The following is a 27,554-nucleotide window of genomic DNA, read 5'->3' as shown; positions in this document are numbered from 1 at the left end:
CATCTGGGTGATAAAGCAGCAGAGTGACTGCAGACAAGTTCCCTGAGTGTGACCTGAGCCTCTGTCTGCTCCGTACCGGCCAGGGGAACTTCACTTTAAAGCGTTACACTGGAAATGTGTTGAAAGGCTGAAGTTCTCCACCTGAAGCACATCTGAACATGGTGCATCAGATTCATTCATGATAGCAATCTGTTGCCTTCACACGGGAACACTGAGAACATTTTTCTCTGTCTTCAAAGCACTCAGATACTCAAGTGAGGAGGTGCCAGGGAAAAGCCCTCCGGGGAAGGAATAATGTTGTCTTCAGAGCACAAAAAGCTGTGAAACACGAGGCCTAAGGCCACACGCTGAACAATGAGAAGAAACCAAACAACTGAAGAGCTGCTCTCTCCAGCTGCTTGTCCTTTGCTATTTGGGGTTTCTGGGCAAGGAAAGTGCAGAACGGGAGGTCTTAATGCAATAAAAGCAAAACGTCTTTCTTGAACTCAGAATAGCTTTTTTTTGCTTTCGGAGCTGCAACCACACATGATATGCGAGTGCACGCCGGCAGGAAGCTCCAGAAAGCAGCCCCCGGGACAGGCGGCAGAGCAGCTGCCTGTGTTCCCCATTTCAGGGACGCTCCCTCCAGCAACGGCGTCGAGGGGGCAAAGGCCCTTTTTTAGCCGCCCGTGTTGGCACTTCTGATCACCAAGGCCCAGACGCGGCAGGGCAGGGCCGGGCAGGGCCGGGCCGGGCAGGGCAGGGCCGGGCAGGGCAGGGCCGGGCAGCGGGATGGCGCAGCGCGGGCTGCGGGACCGGCTCCCGCCGCGGCGCCCCGAGCAGGCGCGGGTGCCGCACGCAGCCTCCGGGCACACGGCGCTGCCGCAGGGCCGCGGCTGGCCCGGGGGGCGCGAGGGTCCCCCAGACCTCGTCAGGAAAGCCGGGGAACCGCAGGGGCCGCTCCCCGGGCGGGGTGGGCGGCCGGGGCAGCCGCCTCAGTCGCTGCTCCCCCTCCCGCCGCTCCTGCCTTCCCCGCCCACCCAGGGTGACGGGCCGTCGCTCGGCCCCGCCCCGCCTCGGCGATCCGTTGCTCCGGTCTGGCTCGATGCACTCGGCTGGCGGCGGGGCGTGCCTCCTCTCCCCCCGGCTCCTGCCGCCCGGCCCTTCCCCCCGCGGCGAGCGGACGGCTCCGGCACGCGCCGCCTGTGCCGCCGGCGGCGATGTCGCGGCGGTCCCGCGCGGTGCTGGCCGTCTCCGCGCTGCTCTCCGCCGCCACCGTGGTGGCCGTGCACGTCCAGCAGCGGCGGGAGCGCGAGGTGAGTGGCCCGCCAATCGGGGCGGGGGGGGGAGAGAGCGAGCGGGGCGCCGCCCCGCCCGTGCGGCAGCCCCTGCGCCCGCGCCCACCGGCAGGACAGGCCCCGCCTCTTCGCTCGAGGTCCCGCCCCCGCTCCTCTGAGCCCCGCCCCCCCACCTGGAGTCTTGAACAGAGGTGTCTGCTAGAGCCCCGCCCCCTCTCCGGAGCCCCGCCCCCACCTGTCAGCTCGGCTCGGGGGCTCAGGGCGGAGCCCCGCCCTCCCCGGAGCCCCGCCCCTGCGCGCGCAGCCCCGCCCCCTGCCCCTTCCCCCTCTGGGCCCCGCAGGCGCTCCACGTGTGTTTGGCTGCTGCTCCTTGCTCGCCTGCGCGGCCCTGGGCGCGGGCAGCCGGAGCCACGGCGTCCTGACACCTCTTGTGCCCCTGCCTGAGGCGGGGGGCTGCGGGAGCTTGGGTACGCCCGTCCCGGAGGCCATAGCCGTGCCTGCAGGGCAGCCCCCAGCCAGTGTGCTGCCTCCCCTGCTCTGCTGCTGCTGTTGCCACGATCTACCCCTTCTGCACCTTCTGATTTGGCATCTGCCCTTTCCATGCTCATGTAGCTGCACCCGCCCTCTTATGCCTTATCCCTTGTCCCATGCATTTGCCTTCAGGAGCAAGAGGCTGCTAGAGGAGCTCGGGGTGAGGCAGGACATGCTCAGTGGATGCGATTTCCTCATCCTCTCCAGCCGCTGGGGGTGTCGGGGTGCAGGAAAGATGTAGTCTTGCACCCTCCAGGCCAAAGGGCACCACCCTGGCAGCATTCCCAGGGCTCTCCCCAGCCCTGCCTGCCTTCCAGCTGGTGCTTGTCCCTCTGGCAATGCATGTGCTCTGCTTTTCCTGGGCTCCAGAAATACCTCCTGTGAAAGGGCCAACAGTGCTGTTCTGTGCCATGAAGCCTGCCCTGGTTCCCTTCTTGATTTGACAGGACGGGCAGAGTGCAAGCTAACAGAAATACCATGTGCTAATTAAACAGGGAAGTTTTCTGTGCTACATTCGCAAAAATCGGGTAATTCCTGGCAGGCACCCTGTGCAAGAGAGCCCTGCAGCCTGAAGTGTCAGGTCAGATGATGGTGGGTCCCTGTACAAAGAAATCCTGCCTGGGACTGAAAGTCCCATGATTGCAGAATAGATAAGTTGCACATGACAGAAATTTGGGCAATGAGCATGCAGGTTTAGATCCTGTAAATGAGCCAAAGGGGTACTGATATGAGGACATACATCTGATTTCACCCTGCTTATTTACAAAAAAAAATCCAGAAAATGCATACAAAAAGAGCTTATGTTAAATGACTGTTGTTAAAGGTTTGAAGCAGTCACAAGTTACAAACCATCAAAGGTCAGGTTGCTAGTCCATAGCTCAGCTCAGTTGCCTGTTGCGTGGGCTTTACGACACAGGCCATAATTACAGGATTTTTTTTCCCTCAAGAGATTGTCTCTGCCAGTGCTTGAGAATGATGGATCCTGGAGGATTAGGGTGATGTGGGTAAGGAAAGAGGGAGGTTAATTTGCTCTTGGAAAATTGATTGAATGGCACAGACAGCAGCTGGAAGAGGAAGTCTGGTCTCCACATGGGGATGGGTAAAGGTTCTGCACCTACTGGAGCTGACATAGGTGCTGGGTAGATCACTTAAGCTCAGCTTTTTGCAAGTGATTACTTGTTAATTCAGTGTATCTGCCTTGAGCCACCAGAGGTCTGGCAGGAATATGTGCTAAATGCTCCTAAACTACAACTGAAATAAATGAGACCTGTAATTTGAAAATCTGTAATCTGAAAACAATCACACTTGGATGTTTCAGTGAGATGCCGAAACTTAATGGATGTGTTTGACTCTAATCTTTGGCTAATATCTCTCCTTCATCTCATATAGAGACTGTGAAAATAAATCAATGTTTATCAAACGTTCATATTCTGTAGGGGTTGCAGGCATAAACCAGTCTATGGGTAAATGAATAATGCCACTCTCAGAATGGGATCTGTGTGTCATGAAGTAACACCTCGGGCAACAGGCTGGAGAAGGAATGTGAAACCAAAGGCTGGGTACCTGTTCAGGAACCAGTCTCAGCAATGAACAAGACAGTGGTCCCCTGGTATATAGAGGCGATGCTGTAAGTCACATGCAGAACACAGGTAAATTAAGGGCACAACAGCAAGTTTACAGGATGCATTCTTCTGGTGTGTGAAATATGTCTCTAGTAGAAAAAGTGATGGATCAGCAATGAGTTGATCTGGTTAACACTCTCTGGTTGCTTCATATATTTCTAATGATACCAGGAAGAAAACAGGGACTTACTGCCCTTTACCTGTTCCTGTTGCTCTATGCTTTAGCTATTGCTTGGTTTGCAAAATAACATCAAATTACTTTAAAGCATTAAATTTGCTGCTGCAAGCTTCTGCCTGTGGAGATTCTAGGTTTCCACATGAGACAACCGTGAGCAGCTTTCTCCCCATGCATCTGTTTTAACATATTTTTTCATTGCTGTAGAGGGTATTTGTGTCACTGCTGTCCATTTCTGACAGATAGACAGTTTTGCTGAGTGTCCTTAGAGATGGACGGGTCAAAGCACCTAGCTGGTTGGTGACAAAACCTTTATGGGGTTTTGGGGGACAGATGCAGTATATATTCTTTGCTATCCATCCTAACACCCAGGCATAGGCACAGCCTGTGAACCCTGTGTAGGTAACTTGTGAGTTTAGAGGTGCCTGACCTGTACATATGCGGATGAGTTTGCAAACCAGTCCTCTAGAATTAGAAGTCATCTCCCCAAAAGCTGAATTTGATGCTAATCTGTATATGTTTGCAGGCATATTAGCATTGCTCAAGATGCTGCTGCTGCAGAAGCAAATCCAAAATGATCAACTCTTTTTTTTTTTTCTTTCCAGCAATCAGTTTAATGTAATTTTAAATCACTGTTCAAAAGTGCTAAGGCTCAAAGTTTATCTTTTATAAATGAAATCTGAGATTTTCTCTCTGTAGTTCTTCAAGTCAGAGAATAATGGCTGCATGTTTAAGGAACCCAGTCATTTAGAGAATGTGATGGAGATAAGTAACATGGACATTATACACTCCTGGTGTATGGATTATTTCAGGTTTATCTTTATGCAGATTAATAAACTTTTGACTTTTATAAATTGAGATGCCAAGCACAAAGTGAATTGAGGTTTTGCACATTTATCTAAACTGATGCAGAAGACAAGCAGGCCTAACTTCTGAGAATAGAGAATGGTGAGAAGATTAACTTTTTCATAGTTCTTTGTCACTCGTGATACTCAAATTATAAAGGTGTATTTTGCAAACTGTGCATTTTCATAGTAAATGAAATCTTTCTGAAAGGTTGCAAAATGGCTGTGTTTTTTGAAGGAAAAAGAATTACATTCTTGATGTAATTGTTCAATTACATTGTAGCTCCTCACATCCTTTATTGCTATTAAGTAATAGTAATTAAATTTTAAGTTTGTGAACTTTAATGATTACTAATTTGTAACCTGAGTTCAGTGGACTGAAGCTGGTTTTATTAGATTTTATTAGTTTAATTTCCAGAGAGAGTTTTGATTATTGAGTGATATATGTGTCTGTGTATTTTCTTAACAAGATAAAATATTTCTTAAACAAAACCTTTCTATTTTAATCTTGACAAGAGAAATAAGTCCCTTTGAAATGTGCAGTTATTTGCATTCTAGATGAAGAGTAAACCCCTGTTGTCAAACAATGTCAAAGACCCCACTTGTCAAATAATAATCACAAACATCTTCTAAAATGACTTTAGGGTCAGCTTTCAAATAAATTATTTGCAGGTGTGTTTTTGCATTATTCAAACAGGTCAAATAAATTATTAATCCTTTTTTTTTTTTTCTACTTGGCTTAGTAATTATTCATATCTCCAGTATCTAGTGGCTAACCTTGTTACCTGGGAAACTTTCTCATTCCTAAATCCAACCTGAGCATGAGTTGGTAAGTTAGGCAGGTAGATAGTGCTTTAACTAAACTAAGCTTCTCAGCTCTCAAAAATAATTTCAACTTTTTCTATGCATGTGTAACGTTTCTGTCCTCATGTACCATATTATCTGATAAGCTTCTGACTATTGCTTTGAAATCTGGTCTGAATATCTAAAAGCATATTGCCTGCCCAAGGAGCTCAAGTCAAACCACCAAAGTGGACTAGGCATCCCATGTTCTCCTTTGCGCTAGCACTTGTCTTTGGTTAGCCAGCTTGGGGAGTTAAATCAGCAGAGTATGTCTTGCTTTGCAAAGAGAAAAAACGGGAGAGAGTTGCTTTCTCCTGGCTGAGCTGTCTGGCCCTGGGGAGCATGGAGCTGGAGGATGGTGGCAGCACACACTTTGGTTGGCCGATTTTACCAGGGAACCGTATATCAGCTGTCACGTGCACAACCAATGTCATGCTTCACATGGTCCCTGTTTCCTTCCTTAGTTAGTGTCAGCCTTGCCAACTCCTCCATCCCATGTCTGATCTCATCACCCCACCACTCAGATCGCTCTGCTGCCTCACCTCCCCCAGATGTGCACATCTGGAGTAGAGCAGCTGGTTCACAGCTTGTCCCTCCCCTCCTTTTCCCCACCCAAATCAACGTCACTGGTTTTGGTTTCACTTATTTTGCATTCCTCTGGTGAAAAGTAAAGTTTAAACATTTCAGCTAATTATCAGAGTGAATAAAACCCTTCCAGGTAGCAGAGAGAGAAAAGTATATGGAGGAAACAAAGAGTAGCTGGGATTTTCTTAGGGCTTTTTATACCCATTGGGGGCTTACCCACCAGTTAGAAAACTGCTGATGTGTATTGCACACGTTATTTATAATAAACATTTTAGGTAAAGGGGATATTTTTTGAATGCAGTGCTTTTTCCAAAGCTTGGCAAAAGTAGGCTGTGGGACTTTGATCAGCCTTGCAGCAAGAGTGTACAAGATTATTTTTTAAGAATAAGACATTAGCAGAAAGAACCAGAAGACACCTGGCAGTTTTTCTTAAAATAATTTCCAATTTGCCACCAAATTCTCTCCAGGCAGAGAAGTTTTGAGGAGATTAGTTCAATTTGGTAAAGATTTAGGGCAGAGGTAACGGGATTTTATAGATCGCATCCCTCTTGCACACCATAGGAAATATGGGTGCACAGCATTTATTTGCTTGATAGCTTTACCACTTAGTAAACACACCCATCTGAAATGAGTGCAAACAAAGCACTTTTTGGTGAAGTACCTTAAGCTTATTAATATTGAGTATCAGCTCCTGTAGTTTTAGATTCAAACCACATTAAGTGTCTGTGGCTACAGGTGGTGGCAGAGGACTGAGGACTTGCAAAGCCAGCCTGGTGAACAGCCCTGCAGGAGGGATTAGAGCTGGGTGGGGGTTAATCACATTCAGCATCCAAGAGGCTGTGACCAACCCTGTCCCTTGTGTTTTCAGAGGCTGCACAGTGGAGTTCTCCGAGATCTTGAGCGTCAAAATCAGAAAAAGGAGAATATTCGCCTGCTGGAAGAGCAGATTGCTTTGACAAAGCAGCTTATGGAAGAAAGAGACAAAGAGCTAATGGAAAAAGGGTCCCACCAGTCCTAGGCACAATCCTGAGTCGTCAGAGGTTTGATTAAAGACATTTGGAGAATATCAGTGTCTAACCACTTGCAAGTGTTTAAGCAAGCAAGAGGTAATCTGTGAAAGGCTGTTGTTTTGTATAGGTTATAATCCAGTCCCAAAAGCTATAGGGTGGACACAAAACATTTTGTCTGTCATTGGTACTTTGACTGTGGAGACGGCCGACACATCCAGAGTGGATGGACTTGTCAATGTGGGGAGGAATAGCTCCTTGTTACACAAACACCATCTAAGATGGCTAATAATGTTCACATGAGTGGGCTGCTGAGCCGCCACGATGATGAAGCCACCAGAACCTCCACCTCAGAGGGCCTGGAGGAGGGTGAGGTGGAAGGGGAGACCCTCCTGATTGTTGAATCTGAGGACCAGGCTTCAGTGGACCTATCACATGACCAGAGTGGGGACTCTCTGAACAGCGATGAAGGTGATGCATCCTGGATGGAAGAGATGTCCTATTACTGTGAGAAGTGCCAGAAGTGGATTCCAGCAAGTAAGCCTGCCAGTTGTCTTGTGTCTCGCTTGCATCACTGGGGTTGATGTTTGCAACACAGAATCACAGAATAGTGTGGGTTGGAAGGGACCTTCAAAGATCATCTAGTCCAACCCCCTGCAATGAGCAGGGACATCTTCAACTAGATCAGGTTGCTCAGAGCCCTGTCCAGTCTGGCCCTGAATGTCTCCAGGGATGGGGCATCTACCACCTCTCTGGGCAACCTGGGCCAGAGAGGCCCCATTGTAAAAAATTTCACCACCCCCCTTGTAAAAAATTTCTTGCTTATCTCTAATCTAAATCTGCCCTCTTTTCCTTTGAAACCATTATCCCTTGCCCTATCACAACAGACCCCGCTAAAAAGCTTGTCCTCATCTTTCACCTCACAGCAGAGCTGTTCCATCCCTCTGACCATACATGTGGCCTCCTCTGGCCCCTCTCCAACAGGTCCATGTGTTTCCTGTACTGAGGGCTCCAGAGCTGGACACAGGACTCCAGGTGGGGTCTCACCAGAGCAGAGCAGAGGGGCAGAATCACCTCCCTCACCCTGCTGGCCACAAACCTTTTGATGCAGCCCAAGATACCATTTGCCTTCTGGTCTGCAAGCGCACATTGCTGGCTCATGTCCAACCTTTCATCCACCAGTAACCCCAGGTCCTTCTCCACAGGGCTGCTCTCAATTCCTTCATCCGTTACACTGTCCTGCATACCTGCAGCCCTCGTTCAGCTGTGTCCCATCCTGCGCTGAAGGAGAAAGGCTGTCTCAGCATTGCGTGGAGCCCGGAAGCCTGATGCCAGCAGTATGCGTTAGGCACTTTGATCCATGAACTGTGTGGGTGTCCAAAGCTGGCATTCCCTGTAAAGAAATAGAAATTTGTTCGTTAATTAGTAAAGAGCAAGGATGTGATTTGAGAAACATGCACACCTTTCCAAGTGTTGCTGGTGTGTTTAGGAGACTTTGGCTGAACAACTCAGCTTCTCTACTGACTCAGATGAAGATAATGACCCTTGCTGTAAAGCTCTGCCTGTGGAGGAAAGGGTTTTGGGACAGTGTTACTTTTCCTCTTTTCTTTTTTTTTTTTCCTGCTCAGTTTGTCACATCTGTGGAGCATATGGCTAAATGTCAACTCTAATGGTTTCCCAATGATATGAATTTAATTTAGCTTTCACAGAAGCATGTCCAGCCTGTAGCAGCTAGCTCTGGGAGGTGTTTGGAGAGAGCTGCAGAACTTGATCCCTCTGCTACTGCTGTTTGACATAAGATAGATGCTGTTAGCAACAGACTAGAGTTTACTTTCTAAATTCTGGATCATCAGACTTTGGATGCGTGGGCTTTTACAGGCAGTTGTATCCCAGGAGATCACTTTTGTTCACACAAACTTTTACACGGGGTTAGCTTTACACAGCAAAGCATATACTGAAGTGCTTTGCTGATTTGTGATCTAATGCATCAATTGCAGTAAAGTGTTTCCTGGTAATGTTGGGCTGTTCTTTTATTTCTCGGTTTCAAGGAAAGAAGAAATAAATACCTTAAAGCTTCACACTATATCTGCTGTAAGTGCATCCTGGAGGCTGCTGTAAATGGGGACTGGCAACCTTACTCTAGTAGCATTTTGAGGACAGGGAAAGAGGGAGCTGTAAAGAAATGTAGCAGTGACTGGGAAGATGACATGGAAGAGAAAGCTTGTATATTCTGATAGCCTTTGCAGCAGCATACCATTTTTTAGCACATCAGAGTGGGAAAACAGTTATTTATTGAAATAGGTACATTATCCTCAGGAAGCAAGAAGGAATGAGAAATGCAATGGAAACAAGGATATCCTTGGCTTTGTACCTGCAATCATATGTGAAATAAAATGCCCCTTTTCTATACCTTTGCTTTTCCCTTGGTCACTGCTGGCTGCTGCAACTGTGGAATGAATCTGTGCCATTGCAGAGAGTTCTGATGCTGGCTGGGAACTGCGTAGGTCTCCGGACTTTGAAAAAAAGGCAAAAAGTACTTTTCTGCCTGATGTTGTAGGGAATCCAAATCTCCTTTGCAGCATTTTTTCTTATAAAGGGATCAATAAATTGATTTTTGACTATTCATTTCAGGTCAACTGAGAGAACAGCTCAGCTACCTCAAAGGAGATAACTTTTTCAGATTTACTTGCTCTGATTGCTCGGAAGATGGGAAGGAGCAATTTGAACGGCTGAGATTAACATGGCAACAAGTAAGTGCCAGCAGAACAACCATAGGACTTTCTAAAATTGTTGTCTGTTGTGTATGTGCTACGTAGAAAAGGAGGATCAGGTATAGGAAACAAAGAAATATATGCATGAACTTCAGAAATTAATTAGCTAAGGACTGTCTGCATATTAGAACTTGGGCATTTGGCAGGTAAATTGAAAGATAATTGTATAAACCGCATTTTATTTTTCTCCTTTTTCTTCCCCTTATGTTGTTCATGAATTCATGGCTTCAGGCAGGTGTGGAAAAGCAAAAGTAATGCAATTTGGCTGATAGGCATGAACAGTTTTTTGTGTATATGAGCAAAGATAAAACTAATAAGGTGGCAACATACAAGCATAAAGCTTGCCAGCTCCCTGAACACAAAGCTCCAACCTGGCTGCTTCCTTGTTTGCAACAGTCCTTGCTAGAGTTTGCTCTTTCAGTCACTTGCACACTTGAGCAATCAAAATAATTTGCATTATATAGCAACTGCCATATGGGTAGAGTGATGCATGTGCTTTTGCTCTAAGCAGGATGCTGAAGGAGCAGGCAGGCAGTGCTGTCTGCTTCTGCTAAAATGAATTTGATCGAGCAGTAGCTGCTGCTCAGCATTTAGTGTTTCCACTTGCTGAGCATCACGCAGTATGTGCAAGACATTCATTTTATAGAACCATAGAATGTCCTGAGTTAGAAGGGACCCACAAGGATCATCAAGTCCAACTCCTGCCCCTGTATAGGACAACCCCACAGTTCACACCATGTGTCTGAGGTTATTGTCCAGTTTCTTCTTGAACACTGTCAGGCTTGGGGCCGTGACACCTCCCTGGGGAGCCTGTCCCAGTGCTTCACCACCCTCTGGATGAAGAACCTTTTCCTAATATCCAACCTATTTGCATCCTTTGGTACAGTAGTGGTGTGCTCTCTCATAGCAGATAATTTAAAACATTAGCTGTAACTCCTACAGAGCTTTCTTGTGGTGCCTGGTGCAGGGCTGTGCAGGGGAAGTGGTTGGCACAGCAGTCTCTGGCCAGCACGCTGGCAGAGTTTTAGCAGCCTCAGCATCTGGAGAGCAAAGGCTGCCATGGCATTACACCCAGGTCTGTCCAGAGTGGCAAAGGGAAAGAAAAAATCAAAACAGGCAAGGAAGAAGGTCAACTAGTGAAGAGGCTGTCTCCCTAGGATTATCTGAAGTAGGAAAAATGGGGACAGTGATTTCTGTGGGTTGTTTTTTTTTTTTTTTTTCAGTGTGTGGCCTCAACAGATCCTTATCTTTAGTTAGCTGAAAAGAGGATTGTTTATCAAGTCCTGAAATGGTGTTCCACCTGACTTAAAAACAAAATGAAACACAACTACAAAATCCTAGGTAAATGGTTATCAAACTATGAGGAGTTATGAGACAGAAGCAGGCTACAAGGGACATTAAGGCTGTCTGTATTTAATCATGTTGTTATCTTCAGCAATGCATTCCAGAAGGTTACAGCCCACTGCATGGAGACCCATCTGCCTATTAAAAATACATTTCAAACTTCTCTGACAGTGAAGAATAAGTCCCCGTTGGAAGTGGTATCCAACCGAGGATGTGTGATTATTGAGAGATGTTCCCATCCCAGCTGTATGACTTTAGTTGTATTAAAATGAAGTGGGTAAATGTAATTAACAGTTTGTCACCTAAGATTTACTTACAAAGAGGTGTGATATTTTTCAAACCTGCCCTTTAGTTTAGATGTGTAATAGGTCAGACTGAATTTGGTTGTGAAGCATGTGAATGAATGAGCTGTAAAAGGATTGTCTTTATTGATTATCACCTGGAGTCAAACAATTCTTGCATACCCAGAACAATTAGTAGATATCATGTAATTTTACAGAGTTTACAGTCTCTTCAGTTTGAAATGTAACAGTAAGTATCTAGAAAGATGATTGTCACTACATTTCTGATGGATTAGATAGTGGGATTACTTGTGGCCATTTTCTTGAAAGACTTTTTCCCTACCTCCATGCTACATTCAGATTCCAGTTGTCATATAATTAATTTATACAACCACTGTGAAATCTTGTATCTCAACATAAACCTGCGTAACTAGGCATCTTGTTATTTCCCTGGGATGGAGAACTCTCTGGGAGACTGTGCATCTGACAACAGAAAGACAAGAATGGTCAGCGTGCAATCAGGAAGAAGATGGATTGCAGAAGTTGCCTGTGAGATGTTGCAAAAACAAGATACTTATGAGGGAGCACAGATTTGTCTGTGCGTGGTGGCTGTGGCGGGCAGTTCAGCAGATGAAACAGAAAAGATTCACTTGTATCTGATGTTTTCTGTTCCAGGTTGTCATGCTGGCAATGTACAATTTGTCGCTGGAGGGAACAGGCCGTCAGGGGTACTTCAGATGGAAAGAAGATATTTGTGCTTTTATTGAGAAACACTGGACTTTCTTATTAGGGAACAGGTAAAGATGCAATATTTCCCTGAATGTCTGATTGATGAGCCAAAGGACTTAAAACCTGTTATGCAGGTGGACAAGAATCCTGATTAATTGGTGATGTCTCTATTGAGCCTCAGTAGTGAGAAAATGGGAGGATTTCATATTGAGAAACTGAATATATGCATATTCTTAGTAGGCAAAAACAACCCCACAAGTGTCACACAAAAGCAATATAAATGCATATATTTTAAGTTACTTCTCATTGTCCTGTAGGTAGCATATGAACCTACAAAACTTTGAATATTTCTAAATAGACACAACAGACAGGCTTGTCCTGATATCACTGGGCTTTAAAGTAAAAACAACAGGTTTAGCAAAGTACCATCTATAAAGCGTGTATGGATCGAGTTCTCCAAAAAGAAAAATTGTGCCTTGTCTGTGAGCCTGTGTTGGATCTTAATAAAATAGCTTTTACATAGCAGGCATTACAAACCACTGAGATGTTTTTCAGTGTGTGTAAAGAAAGAAGCTGTCAGGGTATGAATCTTTCTCATAAAGGGCAGCCTTCATAGTGTGATGATTTGTGTGCTGTATAGGCAAATGGCACATTTTTTTCTGAGGGTGCTGCAGCTGTCAAACACAAGTCTCATTATTAATGCACGTGCTATGAAGGCAGGAGAGAAACTGAGCAAGCCTTTGAAGTTGTAGAACTGATTGACTTCACAGCTTCTTTTCTTCCCCAGGGATTTCTCTGTTGCAAGATCTGGCCTTTCTCCCTAACTAGATTTGCTTTTTGGTTTTACTTTCACTGCTTGTCTGTGCCTCTTTGCTCTGTTCTCAGAAATGTTAGTGTTTGTCCCCTCTGGACACCACAGGGACTCTGACAAAAAGGTAGCTGAAGGCCCATTGTCCCTTGCTCAGGGAGCCGTCACCTCCCAGTGTTTGCTGTTGCCTTTTGAGACCTGCCCTGAGAACAGGGCGCTCCTTGTTCTGATTAAATTTAGATGAAGTGATTACTGGCCTCAGACATAGTCTCCCCACTTGCCTGGACAAGCCACTAATGGAGCAAGGACAGCTGAACGATGTGTGTAGCGGTTCAGGGCATGCAATGCTTTACTTCCTTGGCATATTAAAATACAGCTTATCCAGACTTACTGTAACACTCCAGACTCTGGTATGGGGCAATTCAGTTTAATCCTTCTTGTTTGAGGGTCAGTAGCCCAAGGTTTGTAACTGCAACACTCAGCAGTGAATACCTGCTTGGCCAAGCCTAACCCAAGTACTGAAGCTTTTGCCAGTGGAGGTGTGCAAAGGCAAATAGGGATCCTGAGATCCTGTGCAAATAAGGGTTTTAGACTTTGCACCATGAACCCAGTTCTCCAGTAGCCAAGGGAGTACCTCAGTTAATGGTTACAGGGGCAATTTAAAAATATTTCTTCTCACTTCTTCCCTAAACTGTGACCAGTTCTTAGAGGAAAAAAGGCGCTCAGATGCCCAATAGATGACACTGCCCTGCAGAGTGAAAGGCTGAAATGCAGTTCCCTGGTTCCAAGTGACCAATGTGCTTCATAATTAGTTCAGTGGGTGTGGCTGACAAGTATGTTGACTAGTAGGGATGCCCTTACATAGTATAAAAGAAAACCCCAAGCTAAAAGAGGGCTCCAGTATATATCACATGCATGTGTGTGGGACTAGCATATGTACTCTGTTACCTTGCCGCTTCTGCAGCTCACTTATCCTCAGAGATTTACTTTTCAGACTCCTAACTCTGCTTCTCTGCAGCGCCTGACAAGGCTGCAGCTGTGGAGGGCAGAGTGGTTGGATTGCAACCAGCTTTGTGAATTCAGCTTTTAGGGATCCTGTCCTGCAGCTCTGGGAGTGTGCTTTGCTAAATGAAATCTCAAAGTAGTCAAGGCAGGCATTTAAATTAAGTTTGTCTTTCCTTCTGGTTTATCACTACCTTTCCTTTGCCTCTCCCATCCTGTACACCCAGAGTCCTGTTTGCTGTCTTCAGTAATGGAATATGGCTCTGCAAAGTCAGGTCAACACAGGTAGCACTAGGATCCTGTTTCTGTTCTTGTATCGTCAAATTGTTAATGAAGGTGGCAAGGTCAGCATTTGAAGGCTGAGGGTTCCAGTGGCAGGATAGGCATCTACTCTGTAGGCTCAGTGTATGGCAGCTCATTGACAAAAGAAAAATTGCCATCTTGCCATGCTGTATTTGCGTGGCATTTATGAGCATATGTATGCAGCGCTTCACGCATAAGAGTCCACCAGTACATTTTAGCTTGCCCTTCAGGGTGCTTCTCTAAGAAAAAACTACTCAATCTTTCTCCTCTTTGAGGATGGGGTCATAAGGAGTATGTCATCCCTCTGCATCAGTGCCAGTGGCAGAAGCTCTTTACCCTTTCCATCTTGGCAGAGGGAGGAGGCCTTAAGGTGGAAGCACAGCTGGCATGTGGGCACTTAACACTTGTTTTTCCCTCTCCCACTGTAGGAAAAAGACCTCGACATGGTGGAGCACAGTCGCTGGCTGTCTCTCTGTGGGGAGCCCCTTGTTTTTCCGCTCAGGCGCACAGGAATTTGGAGAGCCAGGATGGTGGAAACTGGTCCATAATAAACCCCCAACAATGAAACCTGAAGGAGAGAAACTGTCTGCATCTGCACTAAAGGCAAAAGGTAACTGTTTCCCCAGTGGTGTGTAGGTTCCTAGCTGGGCCAGAGCTGACAGAGCTGGAAGTTTGCTTAAAATCATGTGTCTGTGTGCACGGACAGCTTCTTAGTTTTGCTCTGCTGTAATGGTTGACTTAAGAGGACTATGGTGCATATACTGTAGTATGAGAAGCTTGTTGTATTTTATTACCTTTTTGCATTGTACTGACTGATTTAAAGGCTTTTGAGATTTCTGCAGGGTTTTTTTTAGCTGAAATCTGTAGTTTCTCTGCTCCTCTTCACCATGGGCAAGGTTTTTTTAACTTTTGTCACTGGATGCAAATTCCATTCTGTGCAGAGGAGCAAGACTGGGGCCTTAATGAGGCTTTAGTCATGCATTGGCTTTATGCTACGTGTCTTGGAGTGAATTTCTTGCATATTTTGAAAATACTTCTTCCAAAATTTGTAGTTCAGGTGTTCTTCAGACCATATAGTAAGTATGCAGTGACTGCAGGAGCTCAATGGCTGTTAGAATAAGCAAACTATCTTCTTTAGCAGCTTCAAAGCCACCTCTGGATCCCATCATTACTGTGGAAGGACTCAGGAAGCGGGTAAGCCGCAATCCAGTCGAATCAGCCATGGAGCTGAAGGAGAAGAGATCTCGTACTCAGGAAGCCAAGGATATTCGGAGAGCCCAGAAGGAGGCAGCCGGCTTCCTGGACCGGAGTACTTCCTCCACTCCCGTTAAATTCACCAGTCGAGGCCGTCGTCCTGATATTGTCCTTGAGAAAGGAGAGGTGATTGACTTCTCCTCCTTGAGCTCTTCAGATCGTACTCCTCTGACAAGCCCTTCTCCTTCCCCATCTCTGGACTTCTCTGCTCCTGGCACTCCAGCCTCGCATTCAGCTACTCCCAGCCTTCTCTCAGAAGCAGATCTCATCCCAGATGTCATGCCACCACAGGCTCTGTTTCATGGTAAGAGATGCCATGATTATAAGTCATCCATAGTTATCAAGTAAGATGTTAAAAAATAAAACTTCCAATGAGCTGTAGGATCTTTTCAAGAAAAGATGGAAAGTAACTGGTAAAATTCCATTTGTCTTAGTTGCATGTAAATCTAGATTAGTTTTCTATAGTTGTATTGCCAGCTTCTAAGGCCAGAAGGCCATTATTGTCTTCTGAGGGATGCTGCATAAACAGTGGATAGACGATTTCAGCTAACAAATGTTGCACTCCTCCATATAAGCATTTCACTGCAACACAGGTATACAGTTAGATAGCGACTCTAATTTTGTCTCAAATGCTTTTAAATGGGAGAAATTTTGTTCTTATGGTAATGTTTCACTGGTTTTTTAAGTTTGAACATCCCAATTAACAGATGCAAAATTTCAGTCAGGTTGCAAAGTAGTGATGCAGGCTGAATGCTGTTAGTTCCTTAAGGAGACAGATCTCAATCTAATCAGGAAAGAAGAGAATAAAGCACTTACTGATAGAAGGAAGGATAGTCAGCTTCTGTAGAGGGACAAATCCTGTGCTTCTGTAACTCCTACTTGTTCCCTCAGATTAAACAGAACTTCTCCAGGATAAGCTAGTTTACCAGGTTGACCATTTGATCCCCAGTCTTCTGGAATTTTCAACACTTTAGCATTTGTCAAAGAGCATGAGCTTGCAGCTCAGGCATGCTATGGTTTTGGATGCCAAACTGCAGGAAGATTGATTCTGTGTCCTGAAATTGGACTCCTTATGCTGTCTTATGTTGAAAATCAGGAGGTCTAGAAGTATATAGAAAATGGAGTGTATTGGGTAAAGCTGCATTATTTTTCCTTAGCAGAAAAGTCCTGTGACAACCCTTTTTGAAATGGGGCTTTGATGTTTACATTTTTTTTCCTGGATTATTTTGATCTGTTGAACAGATGATGAGGAGATGGAAGGGGATGGAGTCATAGACCCAGGAATAGAGTATGTGCCCCCTCCCAGTGGGACAGCCAGCGCTGGCACTGTGATAGCAAGCAGAAAAAAAGTGAAGACAGCTGAGCAGATCAAGCAAGAAGTGGAGAGTGAAGAAGAAAAAACAGAAAGGATGGAAGGGGATAGTGAAGATCCTGAAGAGTCAAACACATCTCTGCAGGTGAGGGGACGAGACAAGAGGAAGCCACAGCTGGAGAAGGATGCTAAACCCAGAGCTCCCAAGCATACCTCTGTTAGCATCTACGAGGAAAAGCTCTTGCTGAAGAGACTGGAAGCTTGTCCCAATGCCACGAGCATGACCCCAGAGGCCCGGAGACTGAGACGCAAGCTGATAGTCAGGCAGGCCAAGAGGGAAAGAGGACTGCCACTCTTTGACTTGGACCAAGTTGTGAATGCTGCACTGCTCTTGGTTGATGGGATTTATGGAGCCAAAGAAGGAGGTGTTTCCAGGTCCCCGGTAGGGCAAGCAACATACAGAACTACTAGCCAGGACTTCAGGATCTTGGACAGATACCAGGTGAGTGTTTCCAAATCTAACTGAGTTTTTGGCACAGGTTATTTTAGAACTTTTGCTGCAGACGGCAGTGTCACCCGTGGATATTTGCCTCCCAAAGTGAAAAGGATTATGTGAATAAGACTCATTTTGACTTGGGGCTGTGTCCCACCAATGTTCTCACAAGCCCCTTTCTTCTTGGGACATGCTCATACCACGTAGCTGTCTATCAGTGTCAGCACCACAAATGTCTCTGTATTTGTACTCCAGCCCTGCTCAAACATTGGTGGAGTCCTGAAGTAACCAAATAGGCGTTTGCTCTTTCATGCTATGTAGGAGAGAGATCACTTGCAGCACTTTTCTGAGTCATGTGTGCAGCTAAATCTGAGAGTGCACAGCAAAGTCCTCTGAGGTGGGACCATCATGCTATGGGTCCAGTCCATCCTGTCACACTGGATGGCCTTTATTCTCCCTCTGTTGATATGAGTCCCCTGTTTTAAGTCATTGACTAATGTTCCTGAAATGTTCTGCATTTTTTGTGCATATAGACAATGCTGCCAGCCATGAAGGGATATCGACAGCAGACAACAAAGTTTCTGTATCGACTGGTAGGCTCAGAAGACCTGCTGACAGACCACAGTATTGTCAGTCCTTACACATCCCGTGTCCTGAAACCTTACATCAGGTACAGCTGGCCAGAGGGTGAATTTGCTCTTGGCTTGTGAACTGACAGCCCACGGAGAGGACATCTTTCTTGGGCAGTGCTCCTCACTCATGCTTGAAGTACAACCCAGTATACTATAGTAACTCTGAAATGATAGTGTTTTGTTTAGCTGAGTAGTTAATCTGGCTCTGCACTGGGAAGGGGAATCTCCAAGAGGGGGCAGGGCAAAGAGGTAATCACCATAGTCATTCAGTGCAAGTTGCACCTGTTTTTGGGTCAGGACAGTGATTTCCTTGCTCCTGTGGTAAGGAGAGGCTGACTTCACATGCTACAGATCCGAGGAGTGTCCTAGCCTCTGACACAAGGGTGTTTTTGCTGAGCTGGGTGCTGCTTTCTTATACGAATGCCAGACTTGTTTTGTTCCAAGCTGAGCATGTCAGAAAATATTTCATGGGCAGTACCCATTCAGCTGCAGTGGCAGTTATTGTTGCTCACTCCTTTTGTGTTTGCTTTTCATGTTATTGGCAGGCGTGACTATGAGACAAAGCCCCCAAAACTCAGGCTGCTGGCAGAAATCCGGGCGTATCCACACAGGAATGATCTCAACTGGAAGGCTGAGCGAGAAGCACCCATTGATTACTGCTATGTTCGCCCTAATCACATCCCCACTATAAACTCCATGTGCCATGAATTCTTCTGGCCTGGTAAGATTCCTTCAGTGCTTGGTTTTCTAAGAAGGAAGTGCTTTTGTTCAGAAAAAGATATTCGCGGGCCAAATTTTTGTTCAGTTGGTGTCTGGCTTGATTCTTAGAAAACCATTATCTGATGTCATAGGAATGCAGTTCAGATGGAGACATGGGTTTGGTGTCTTTGTCTTTTGAGATCATTTAGAACTGGGCAATTAGGCCCTAATTAGCACAGCACTTAAAGAAAGAGGTTGTTTTGGATAACACCATTGATGCCAATAGGAGTAGTCAGTTACTAAAATTAAGCATCCAGTGAGTGAAACAGTTTTGCAGAATCTGGGGCAAAGTAAACAGTTTTATACCAGAGATCTACTGCTCATTAGCTTCATAAGGAAGTTTCTTCCTAGCAGCCATAAGCTGGATATGTTGGAGTGAGGTTTGCAAATTGCACTTACAACTGCCACCTTTGCTGTGGTGTCCTTTATTTCTTCAAGCCTCACTATTTGCAAGGTATGGGAAAGCCTGGGTATTGATTTTTATGTGTTCTTTCTGGAACTATAGGCTCTTTGGGACTGTGGCTGCCCTTTATGGGGGCAGTTATGAGGCTGTAGTCTCTAGTTTTTCTGAAATAATAATAGTGATGTTCAACTATTGCATGGATCAGCTTCTGATCAACAAACAACATGGCAGACTAATTAAGTTAACAGACAGTACACACCTTTATTCCTTCCAAGTAACTGCTTTACATTTTGATTTCCAGATAGTGATTCAACAGGGTTTGTAGTTCAGCAGTGCTCATATGCTGCAGTCAGGATCCAAGCTCTTTGTGCTACTCATTGTCCAAACTGTGCAATTCAGGGGAGATAACATGACATATCTTCCCTTTCACAAGCTGTTTTGGAGCTCATGAGGGACACTTGCAATTCCAACAGAAGCACAACACCTTTGTTGTAGTCTCTCCTCTTCTGATAACGCATTTGAAGTTCTGGCCAAGTTGGGTCGTACCTTCATTAAGTTCTGCAGGACTCACCCTGTTTTATTTAACATAAGGAGCGTGGGTGTGTTCCACCCAACTGTGAACTGTTCATCGTTAAATCAGAAAGCTGACACTCCCATCGGTCTCCAAACAGGAATTAAAATCTCTTCCATGGTGTAAATTTACTGAGTCTGATTTATTGCACCTTGGTTCTGTTTTAGCAGGCAAGATAAGTGAGGTGATGATGCTTTAGGAGATAAAGCACAGTGTCTTTGTGGATATGAAGGCTTTAGCTTCACAACAGGCTAGTAGAGTTGTGAGAGGCGGTGGGATATGGAGCTGGCAGTGTTGTTCAGAGAAACAGCTGAAATTCCACCTACGTTTAGGCATCTGAAGCAAGTGTGCTTGAAGATGCTATCATCCGTAAATGACATCTTAGGTACACTCAGTTGTCTTCTAATAGTGATGCTCTCATTGACTGAGTCCTTAAGTTTTAGGCACTTGACCAGGTGGGACGAGCCCAGATCTTAGTTTTTCCACCTCTCCATATCCTTCCTGTCAGAGTTCTTGTTTCTCACAAGGCAGAAGCAAGTTTGCTGGTAGTTACCACAAATGAGCTGATGTGAAGCAAGATTTCCCCTTGTTGTTTCTCACAGTGTCTTGTGCCTTCATGTTCTAACGGGAAACATCTCCTGAGTGGTAAACCCTACTGAGCTAAGCATCTTCCTATAGGAATAACTGCGTGCGGACGGGACGGCACCGTTTTGTAGACGTCAGTGTGCTCAGGGCAATGTAGCATTCCTGTACAGACATGCTGTAAGGCACTTCCCAGTCAGTTGCAGCCTTGAGATAATTAATGTGGCTCCCTATTGCCAATTGATTCCTCCCACATCTTACTCCACCCGGCTTACTTTCGAGCAAGAAAATAATTCACCCGCTTATTTGTGCCTAGTGCTTGATGAAGTCTTGCATCTCATCAAGACAGATAAACATTACTGGAAGACACACTCTGCTGTTTTGTTATCTCACATTCCAAATATATCCATGAATGCCAGTTTGAGGCTGAAACTAACATTTATGGCACAGCTCCACTATGTCTTGCACTTCATTTAGGGCCTGTCCACACAAATTACCAAACAGTCTTCTGTGCTGTGAACTGCACTACCCAGCCTGAACGTGGTGTGTGGATCTTCTTAGGCTGCTGCAGCAACATAATTAGGTAAGGTAACAAACTTCACTCAGAAGTCACCAGCTTCAGGCGTTTCTGTCCAGCCTCTCACTCACAGAAGCACCACTGCCTGAGAGGCTGCTTTGTGCCCCAGCTTAGAGAATTTGCACGCTAAAAGCAAATGTTGTGATAGTGTTGAAGGCTGTGGTCAGGTTCACAGTGCAGGTCCACAAACAGCTGAGTGTGCACAGCAAAGGAAGCAGCAGGAGCTCAAGACAAGGTGGAGAAAAGAGATGGGAGCCTTAGGTGGGTAATGCTATCAAAGCTGAAGCCCGGTCTCGTGTCTGCTGCGTCAGTTTGCAGGAAGAATGGGACGGTTGACCCAGTCTGTCAGGCTGATCCACACTAAACTGTCCACCCTTTCTTTGTCTTCAGGCAGGTCCTCAGCATTTGCTGACTGGAATAGGAATAGTGTACATCAGCCCGGTGCTGGCCCAGCCCAGGTGAAATGGAGAAGCAAACCCTTATCCGTTAACATTACTGCAGCCCTTAGCAAACTTGGGCAAAGGGCACAAACTTACATCTGGACATGCAAGTGTCTTTATCCACATCCATACTGAGAATGGGGTTCTTAGCAGAGTCTGCTGGTATGGCTTAGAATACAAACAAAGGAGTAGTTTGGTGCTGAGATCATGTAATTTTTTGAAAAATCATTCTGTTCTAGAAAACATGCTTTTTGAGTTTTAGTTTCACCCGTGAGTCTGCTCAAGAAATCAGCTGTGTTAATTTTTCCATACAAGAATCCCCACCTAGTGAGCACATCTCGTTTTGTCTGCTTTTTTTTTTTGTCTGCTTTAGTCTGTAAAGCATCTCTCAATCTCAGAGGTTTGAAACAAAGGTAAAAGGTAGGGATCAAGTGAGTGTTTCTAAAAGGCCTTAAAACCCTGAATTTCTGTGCAAGTGTGACACTTTTGTTTTGTTTTGCAATGCTTTCAAATGCTCTTTCTCTCTTTCTCCATAGGAATTGATTTGTCAGAATGTCTGCAATATCCAGACTTCAGCGTTGTCGTCCTTTACAAGAAAGTTATCATTGCCTTTGGCTTTATGGTGCCAGATGTGAAATACAATGAAGCTTACATCTCTTTTCTGTTAGTTCACCCTGAGTGGAGAAGAGCTGGGATTGCAACCTTCATGATTTACCATCTTATCCAGGTAATGGAAAAAATCCCATGTCTCCTAAGGAACTACCTCTCCTTGTGGGCACACATGCAAATATTAGAAAGTAAGAAGTGTTGTTCCTCCTTTCTGTCTCTTTCCCATTGCTGGATTTTTGCTTACACACCTGCACAGATTGTCCACTGTCAGCAGCTCATGTGAACATTTATGGTGGGAAATCACTTCAAAAGCAGAAACTAGAATATATTTAGAAGAATAACCATACTGGACAGGTCCTTGGAATTATTGAGGTGCTGTGGATTTACAACTGTCTTGGGATTAACCTTGTGTTCTTCAGTGGTCAATAGTTCACATAACAGTAATACCATAAATTTGGGCATTAAAGGAGGGAATGAGATAATAGTGGGGAGGTTCAGTTAGAATCTATTGCAGCTTTCTTGGCTACACCTGAGAGTTTCTTCCGTGACAAGGGCTGTTGCATTAAATCACTTTCTGATCTTAATCATTCTCTTTCACTTTTAATACTCTAGTTCCAATCCAGTTGAGTTGAAGTTAAAGAATAAGCACTTGCAAACTCATTCAGATTTGTTCAGACTAGCTTGTACTGGGCTTTGTTCCACAGGCACACTTGGGAAAATTAATCTGAGTTTACTAAACGGGTGGTATTAAAGTAGTTAAACTTCATTAAATCTCTGAAGAATACTGTTGTTCAGGTGGCCTTAATTCTATTCACTTTCTTGAATTAAATTGCAGGAAAGCCAGTCTAATTTTGAGTGAAGATGCAGACAGATGGCATTTTCAGAGCCCAGATATGCCTCTTCAGGGTCCACAGTTTTACCACTCCCTGAACTCTCTTGGCAGACCTACCAATGTGAAACATTCCTTAACTTGTTTTAGTGAAGAGGAGCTGCGCTAGCAAAAGCTCACCCTTGAAGCCCTTTTCCTCATACTCATTTAGCTGAAGAGAAGTAGGGAGTGCTGGCAGAGCCTCGGGAACAGCGATCTGTAGCTTGGAAAAGCATATTCCGCTGAGGGTATCTCTTCTGGGCCACCCAAGGGTGACTCTTGTACCTACACAGCTCTCTGCAGCGTCCACCTCTCTGTTGCTCTGCATATTGACACAGGCCACTAACCAATCTACTTTAAATTCATCCCTTACATTTCCTGAGTGTCTCTGTGTAAAGCATTTAAGTAAATTGCCCTCGACTGTAGTCTGTTGATGGGAGATGTCAACACCCAGTGAAAACAGGCATGAGCGATGCGCCAAGGTTTGCAAAGATCCATCAGCTGGAGTCCTGTCTCTGCAGCAGACCTGAGATGTGTTGGCAAGTCAGCTGTAGAAAATCATCACAGCTTTTTGTAGGTTGTATCACAGCGAATTAACCTAATTCTGCTTGCAGGGAGACTAGCATAAAGTTATCACATTGAGGAAAGCCAGGCAGGTTTGAGGCTGATTAGGCTTGCTAGCACTGTGAGATCACTAGTATACTGTCAGCTCGCATTAGATTTATTTTTCCATTGCCAAGTATCTGTCAGTAGTAGAAGGTATCTAGTCACGGAAGAGAAGAAATGGTGGTTGTGACCTTCTGTTCCTCAGTTGCCAGATTGTATGTGCTGCTTCGCAGCCTGCTTGGGCTGACACCATGTCTGTAGCTAGAGCCGCTTTCATAGCCTGTTTGGATTAAGGGTAATTCTCTGTCTCTTGGATCAGTGTGCTGAGTTTGGGGATGGATTCTTGAGAACAGCATAATCTGACATAAAATGTGTTGATGCAAATGATGCCTTTCTGATGGGTTTGTTTTCAAAAGTTACCCTCTAGTGCATCTGGCCCAAAAGACTAAACTGCATCTTCTTGCCATCTCATTCCAACTTCCTTTTCCCAAAAACAAACCCAGATTTTTTTCTTAAATCCCTATGAGAGCTTTCCCTTTGAATAATCTACCATGAAAATTTTGTAAAGGGTGTTAACTGTTCCCACTTAGAGTTACAATACATTCAATTTAAATAGAACGCTATTAAAACACTAGATGAAAGCAGGGAAAAAATATTATATCAGCATGTTTATCAGAAAGCTGCTGGTTAGAATAATCAGCTGCGCCGTTTGCCATCTGAGCTGTATTCCCTGCCTTCTCAGGAGGTGAGTGCTGTGCCCTGAAGGATGGGAGAGGAGCTGGGTGGGATAGACAGGAATTCCAGTGTGACAGCCCAGAGGTGCGCTGGGGCTGCTGGTGCAGTCCCGGAGAGCTCAGCTCTGTTTGCTGACAGGGAGGAGCGCAGCGCCGGATCCTCTGGCGTGTTTTGTCTTTTCTTCAGGCCATTGTTAAAATGTATTTGAGATCAGTGCTGTACACCAGATTATTTTTAATTAACAATTACTTAGCAATTGACAATGGAAAACTGACAAATTGTAGTCCAAAACTTGTTTTACTTGTCAGAGAGTCCACGTTTCCCAGAAACAAAGGCTCGGAGGAACAGCAGTGTTCCCTTCACCTTTCAGCTGCTATTTGTGGTAACTTCTATGTTGAGGCCTGCGATTTTCTCACATTACCTCAGTAACTCGAATACCTGACCTGATTAATCTCTTCACCTCCACATTCCCCCAGGGGCCATCCCATTCTCTTGCTGTGATACTTTTCTTTTTTCCCCCCTCCCTTGGCAGACCTGCATGGGCAAAGATGTAACTCTTCACGTCTCTGCAAGCAACCCTGCTATGCTGCTCTACCAGAAGTTTGGATTTAAGTCTGAAGAATACATTTTGGATTTTTATGACAAATATTATCCCTTGGACAGCAAGGAGTGCAAGCATGCGTTCTTTCTCAGGCTGCGGCGCTGATCCATTGGAGCTGTCTGTGGGTTTGTAAAAAGCCCAGTCCATCAAGCGAGGAACTGCCACTGCTTTCAGTGGAGAACGCTGGCTGCCATGTGAGAACTGGAACACACCGATGCCTTTGTCCCTAGGACTTTCAGTGTCAACACTGCTATGTTGTGTGCTGAAACTGCAATCCAAGAGGACTGATTCCTGCACTCCAAGGGGAGAGGCCTGGAAATGCCAACTGGGACATGCTGAAACCACTGGAAGGCTGAAATTCTCTATAGGGAGTTTTCCTGCCACTGTTACTTTGAAGAGCCTCATTGACAAACAGACAAACAAAATAAACACACAAACAAAATTACTTGTCATTTCAGAGGGGCCCATGGATTTCTGATTTTGAAACCCAGTCCCAAGTTTTCTGTTTCTGTTTTTGTTTATGGGAAATGAACATCTAAACTTAAATCATCCACAGTGTTCCTGTGATTTGATCGCTTTGTTAGGAACCAGTTATTGAATTTATGAAGAGAAATAAGATATTGGGGCATCTGGCTGGATGCAAACTTCAGGAAAGCTCTACACATGCCCGAACAGCAATACTGGAACAATGTCTTAGGAATAACGATGAGTACGTGAACTCATGTGATCCTGAATGCAGGCTCAGAGGAGATGTCTTTCTTCCACTCCTTCCCTGCCGCCTTCCTTTCCCCTCGTCACCCTCAATGTGAAGTTCTTGTAGTGTGCAGTGTTTTGTGTTCAGGAACAAGATGTCAAGCAGGTTTGCAGTTAGGCAAAGTAGGACACAACAGCTGCCAAATCAGCTCTTTGAAATCTTACAACCTCTCTGACAGTTGTTGATGCTGCAGATCAGCCCTTTGGGCAGACCTCTAGCTGCAGAGCCAGCCTCACAGGCTACAGCATCCACCTCCTCCTGCTACACACACTGACTAGAAGAAACCCATAACAAAACTTAGTGGTGATGTTTGAAATTCAGGCTCTAGTTTGTAGAAGCAATCTGTTTGCAGCTTGCGGGGAGGAGTGGATAGAGGGTAGAGGTGAGACAGTTCCAGTTCTTGAAGCATTTAGGCTGTGATTTCATGACTCTAGGTAAAAGTAAAGAGGAAAGCAAATAATAAATGGAAATAACCATGAATTTAAAAAATACAACCCCAAACCATTTCTCTGGTAGTGGGTTCTAGTCCTTTGACACAGTTTAACAGCTTCTCTCTCTCCCTTATTTTTATTGCAGCTGAACATTAAGCTGGCAGTTTGCTTTGCTGCCTGACTGAAGGTCAGTCTGTGCATTTTAAATATGAATCACATCTACTGTGCTGTTCCTTTTACTTCAGGCCCCACAGATAGCTACGCAACAAATGTGACTTCTTTGTTCTTAATCCATGGTGTATACCCATTGGGTACTTGGCTAACAGTAGTAGTTCCCTTAATGGAGTCCTTGTTATGGTAACAGCAGAGATATGGACACAAAGTATGTTTTTGTGTAGCCAATGTACATCCTCACCAAAACAAAAACAGTGTTAGTGGGAGGGAAAAAGAATACATCCAAGCACATTTCTGCCTGTTCTACAACTATGTGAAACTTTTCAGTGTTACTGATGTTATGAGTAAGCTGTACTTGGAAAGAAAAAAATATGTCTTTATGAATGGAATTAAAGCCCTTCCCTTGGAAAAGTCTACATGTAGTCATACTGTTTGTTAAGCTGTCTATCCATCTTCTTATTTCATTGAAACCTAGCAAACTCAGGTACGGCCGATAGAGGATGCTAAACGTGTGTGTAGGCAGTGGAGCAACACAATAAACTTGTTATTTCTGTACTGGGCATTCGCACGGAAGCCGCACACACGCAGGCCCTAGCAGGCTGTTTCTGTGTCAGCCAGAATTAAGAGATAAAAATAGTCTGAAGAAGATGGCCAGTTCTGTATCACATCCAAGGCGACCATGAAGATTTTGAGAAACTTCTTGTTCTGTGCTTATGCTCCCGTGGCTTCATCCGTCAGAGGGAGGATGCCAAGTGAAGAAAGCGTTACAACAGCCCTGGGATTCCTGCTGTTCTGCAGACTGCTTGTTATATCCAGGTGGTTCATTTACCCCCAGATCCTCAAAGGCAATTAAGTGCCTTTGAGCCTTTGCACCTCAGCTATTTTGGATCTGTCTGTCACCTGGAAAAGTAGAAATACCAGCATATACTTTCTTCAGGGAAACTGGACAAATGAACTCATTAAAGGTTACAGGGGATGGAGATCAATATTGCTGTTCTGGAGGCTACAGAAACACAAAATAGCTTTGCAACCAGCATTTATATTACTTGCTGATTTGACCATATTTCTTGGAAATATGCTGGAAAACTGCTATACCTATTATACTGCACACTCCTGGGACTGTAGGCCTAAGTTTAGTCTCTTAGCGTTATCTTATGTGGAGAACGTTCTGCAACCTGTTCCTTCGTGCTGCCTGTCAAAATCTGGCACAGCTTTGAACTGCTTTCTGTGAATTCCTTCCCTGTTGATCAGAACTTTAGTAGCTGTGATCAGAACAGGGTGCAAGCATGGCTGGCTCGAAGATCACTTTGTTAATGGTCTGGGCAAAGATGAATAGCCGTGACTCAAGAAAACCTTCCTGATTTGCGAAGGGATCCCAGCACACCAGATCTGAAGGACACTGGTGAAGTCTGTGGTATCTGCATTATTTTATTTTGGTAACACAAGCTGTCTGTAAGAGAGTTTTTTTTACTCTGCCGGCTATATGGTTGAGCACAGAGCATGGAGGCTGTGTTTGGTGAGCAGGAATTCACTCCACACTTTCAGCAAGTCTTCTGAGGACAGGAGGTTGAGGCCAGCCTCAGAACAAGCACTATGTGAAATCAGGTGTGCAATCTGATAGGGGCTTGCA

The 27,554-nt window shown here is 45.1% G+C and overlaps 2 protein-coding genes across 3 annotated transcripts; both read left to right on the top strand.

Moving 5' to 3' along the window:
• Positions 1-1,081: 1,081 nt before the first annotated feature.
• LOC102095042 (protein PET117 homolog, mitochondrial) lies at positions 1,082-6,953 on the top strand. Its single transcript, XM_065058831.1, has 2 exons — positions 1,082-1,295; positions 6,747-6,953. Exons 1-2 carry the CDS (start codon positions 1,200-1,202, stop codon positions 6,894-6,896), a joined length of 246 nt encoding a protein of 81 aa, XP_064914903.1. The 5' UTR covers positions 1,082-1,199; the 3' UTR covers positions 6,897-6,953.
• A 186-nt stretch (positions 6,954-7,139) lies between these two features.
• On the top strand, positions 7,140-26,340 carry KAT14 (lysine acetyltransferase 14). 2 transcript variants are annotated; one of them, XM_005508811.3, is made up of 10 exons: positions 7,140-7,422; positions 9,517-9,635; positions 11,957-12,078; positions 14,552-14,733; positions 15,265-15,681; positions 16,620-17,191; positions 17,716-17,852; positions 18,360-18,535; positions 21,683-21,873; positions 24,497-26,340. In XM_005508811.3, the coding sequence occupies exons 1-10, from the start codon at positions 7,167-7,169 to the stop codon at positions 24,668-24,670; spliced, it is 2,346 nt and encodes a 781-aa protein (XP_005508868.2). In that variant the 5' UTR covers positions 7,140-7,166; the 3' UTR covers positions 24,671-26,340. The 2 variants fall into 2 exon arrangements, with proteins under 2 accessions (XP_005508868.2, XP_005508867.2); XM_005508810.3 differs by having other exon boundaries at positions 15,262-15,681.
• The last annotated feature ends 1,214 nt before the right edge of the window (positions 26,341-27,554 follow it).

Source organism: Columba livia, chromosome 3 (genome assembly GCF_036013475.1).
Source record: "Columba livia isolate bColLiv1 breed racing homer chromosome 3, bColLiv1.pat.W.v2, whole genome shotgun sequence".
NCBI lineage: Eukaryota > Metazoa > Chordata > Aves > Columbiformes > Columbidae > Columba > Columba livia.
The sequence above is the reverse complement of the archived record's forward strand: the minus strand, read 5'-3'. Positions and strand labels throughout refer to the sequence as shown.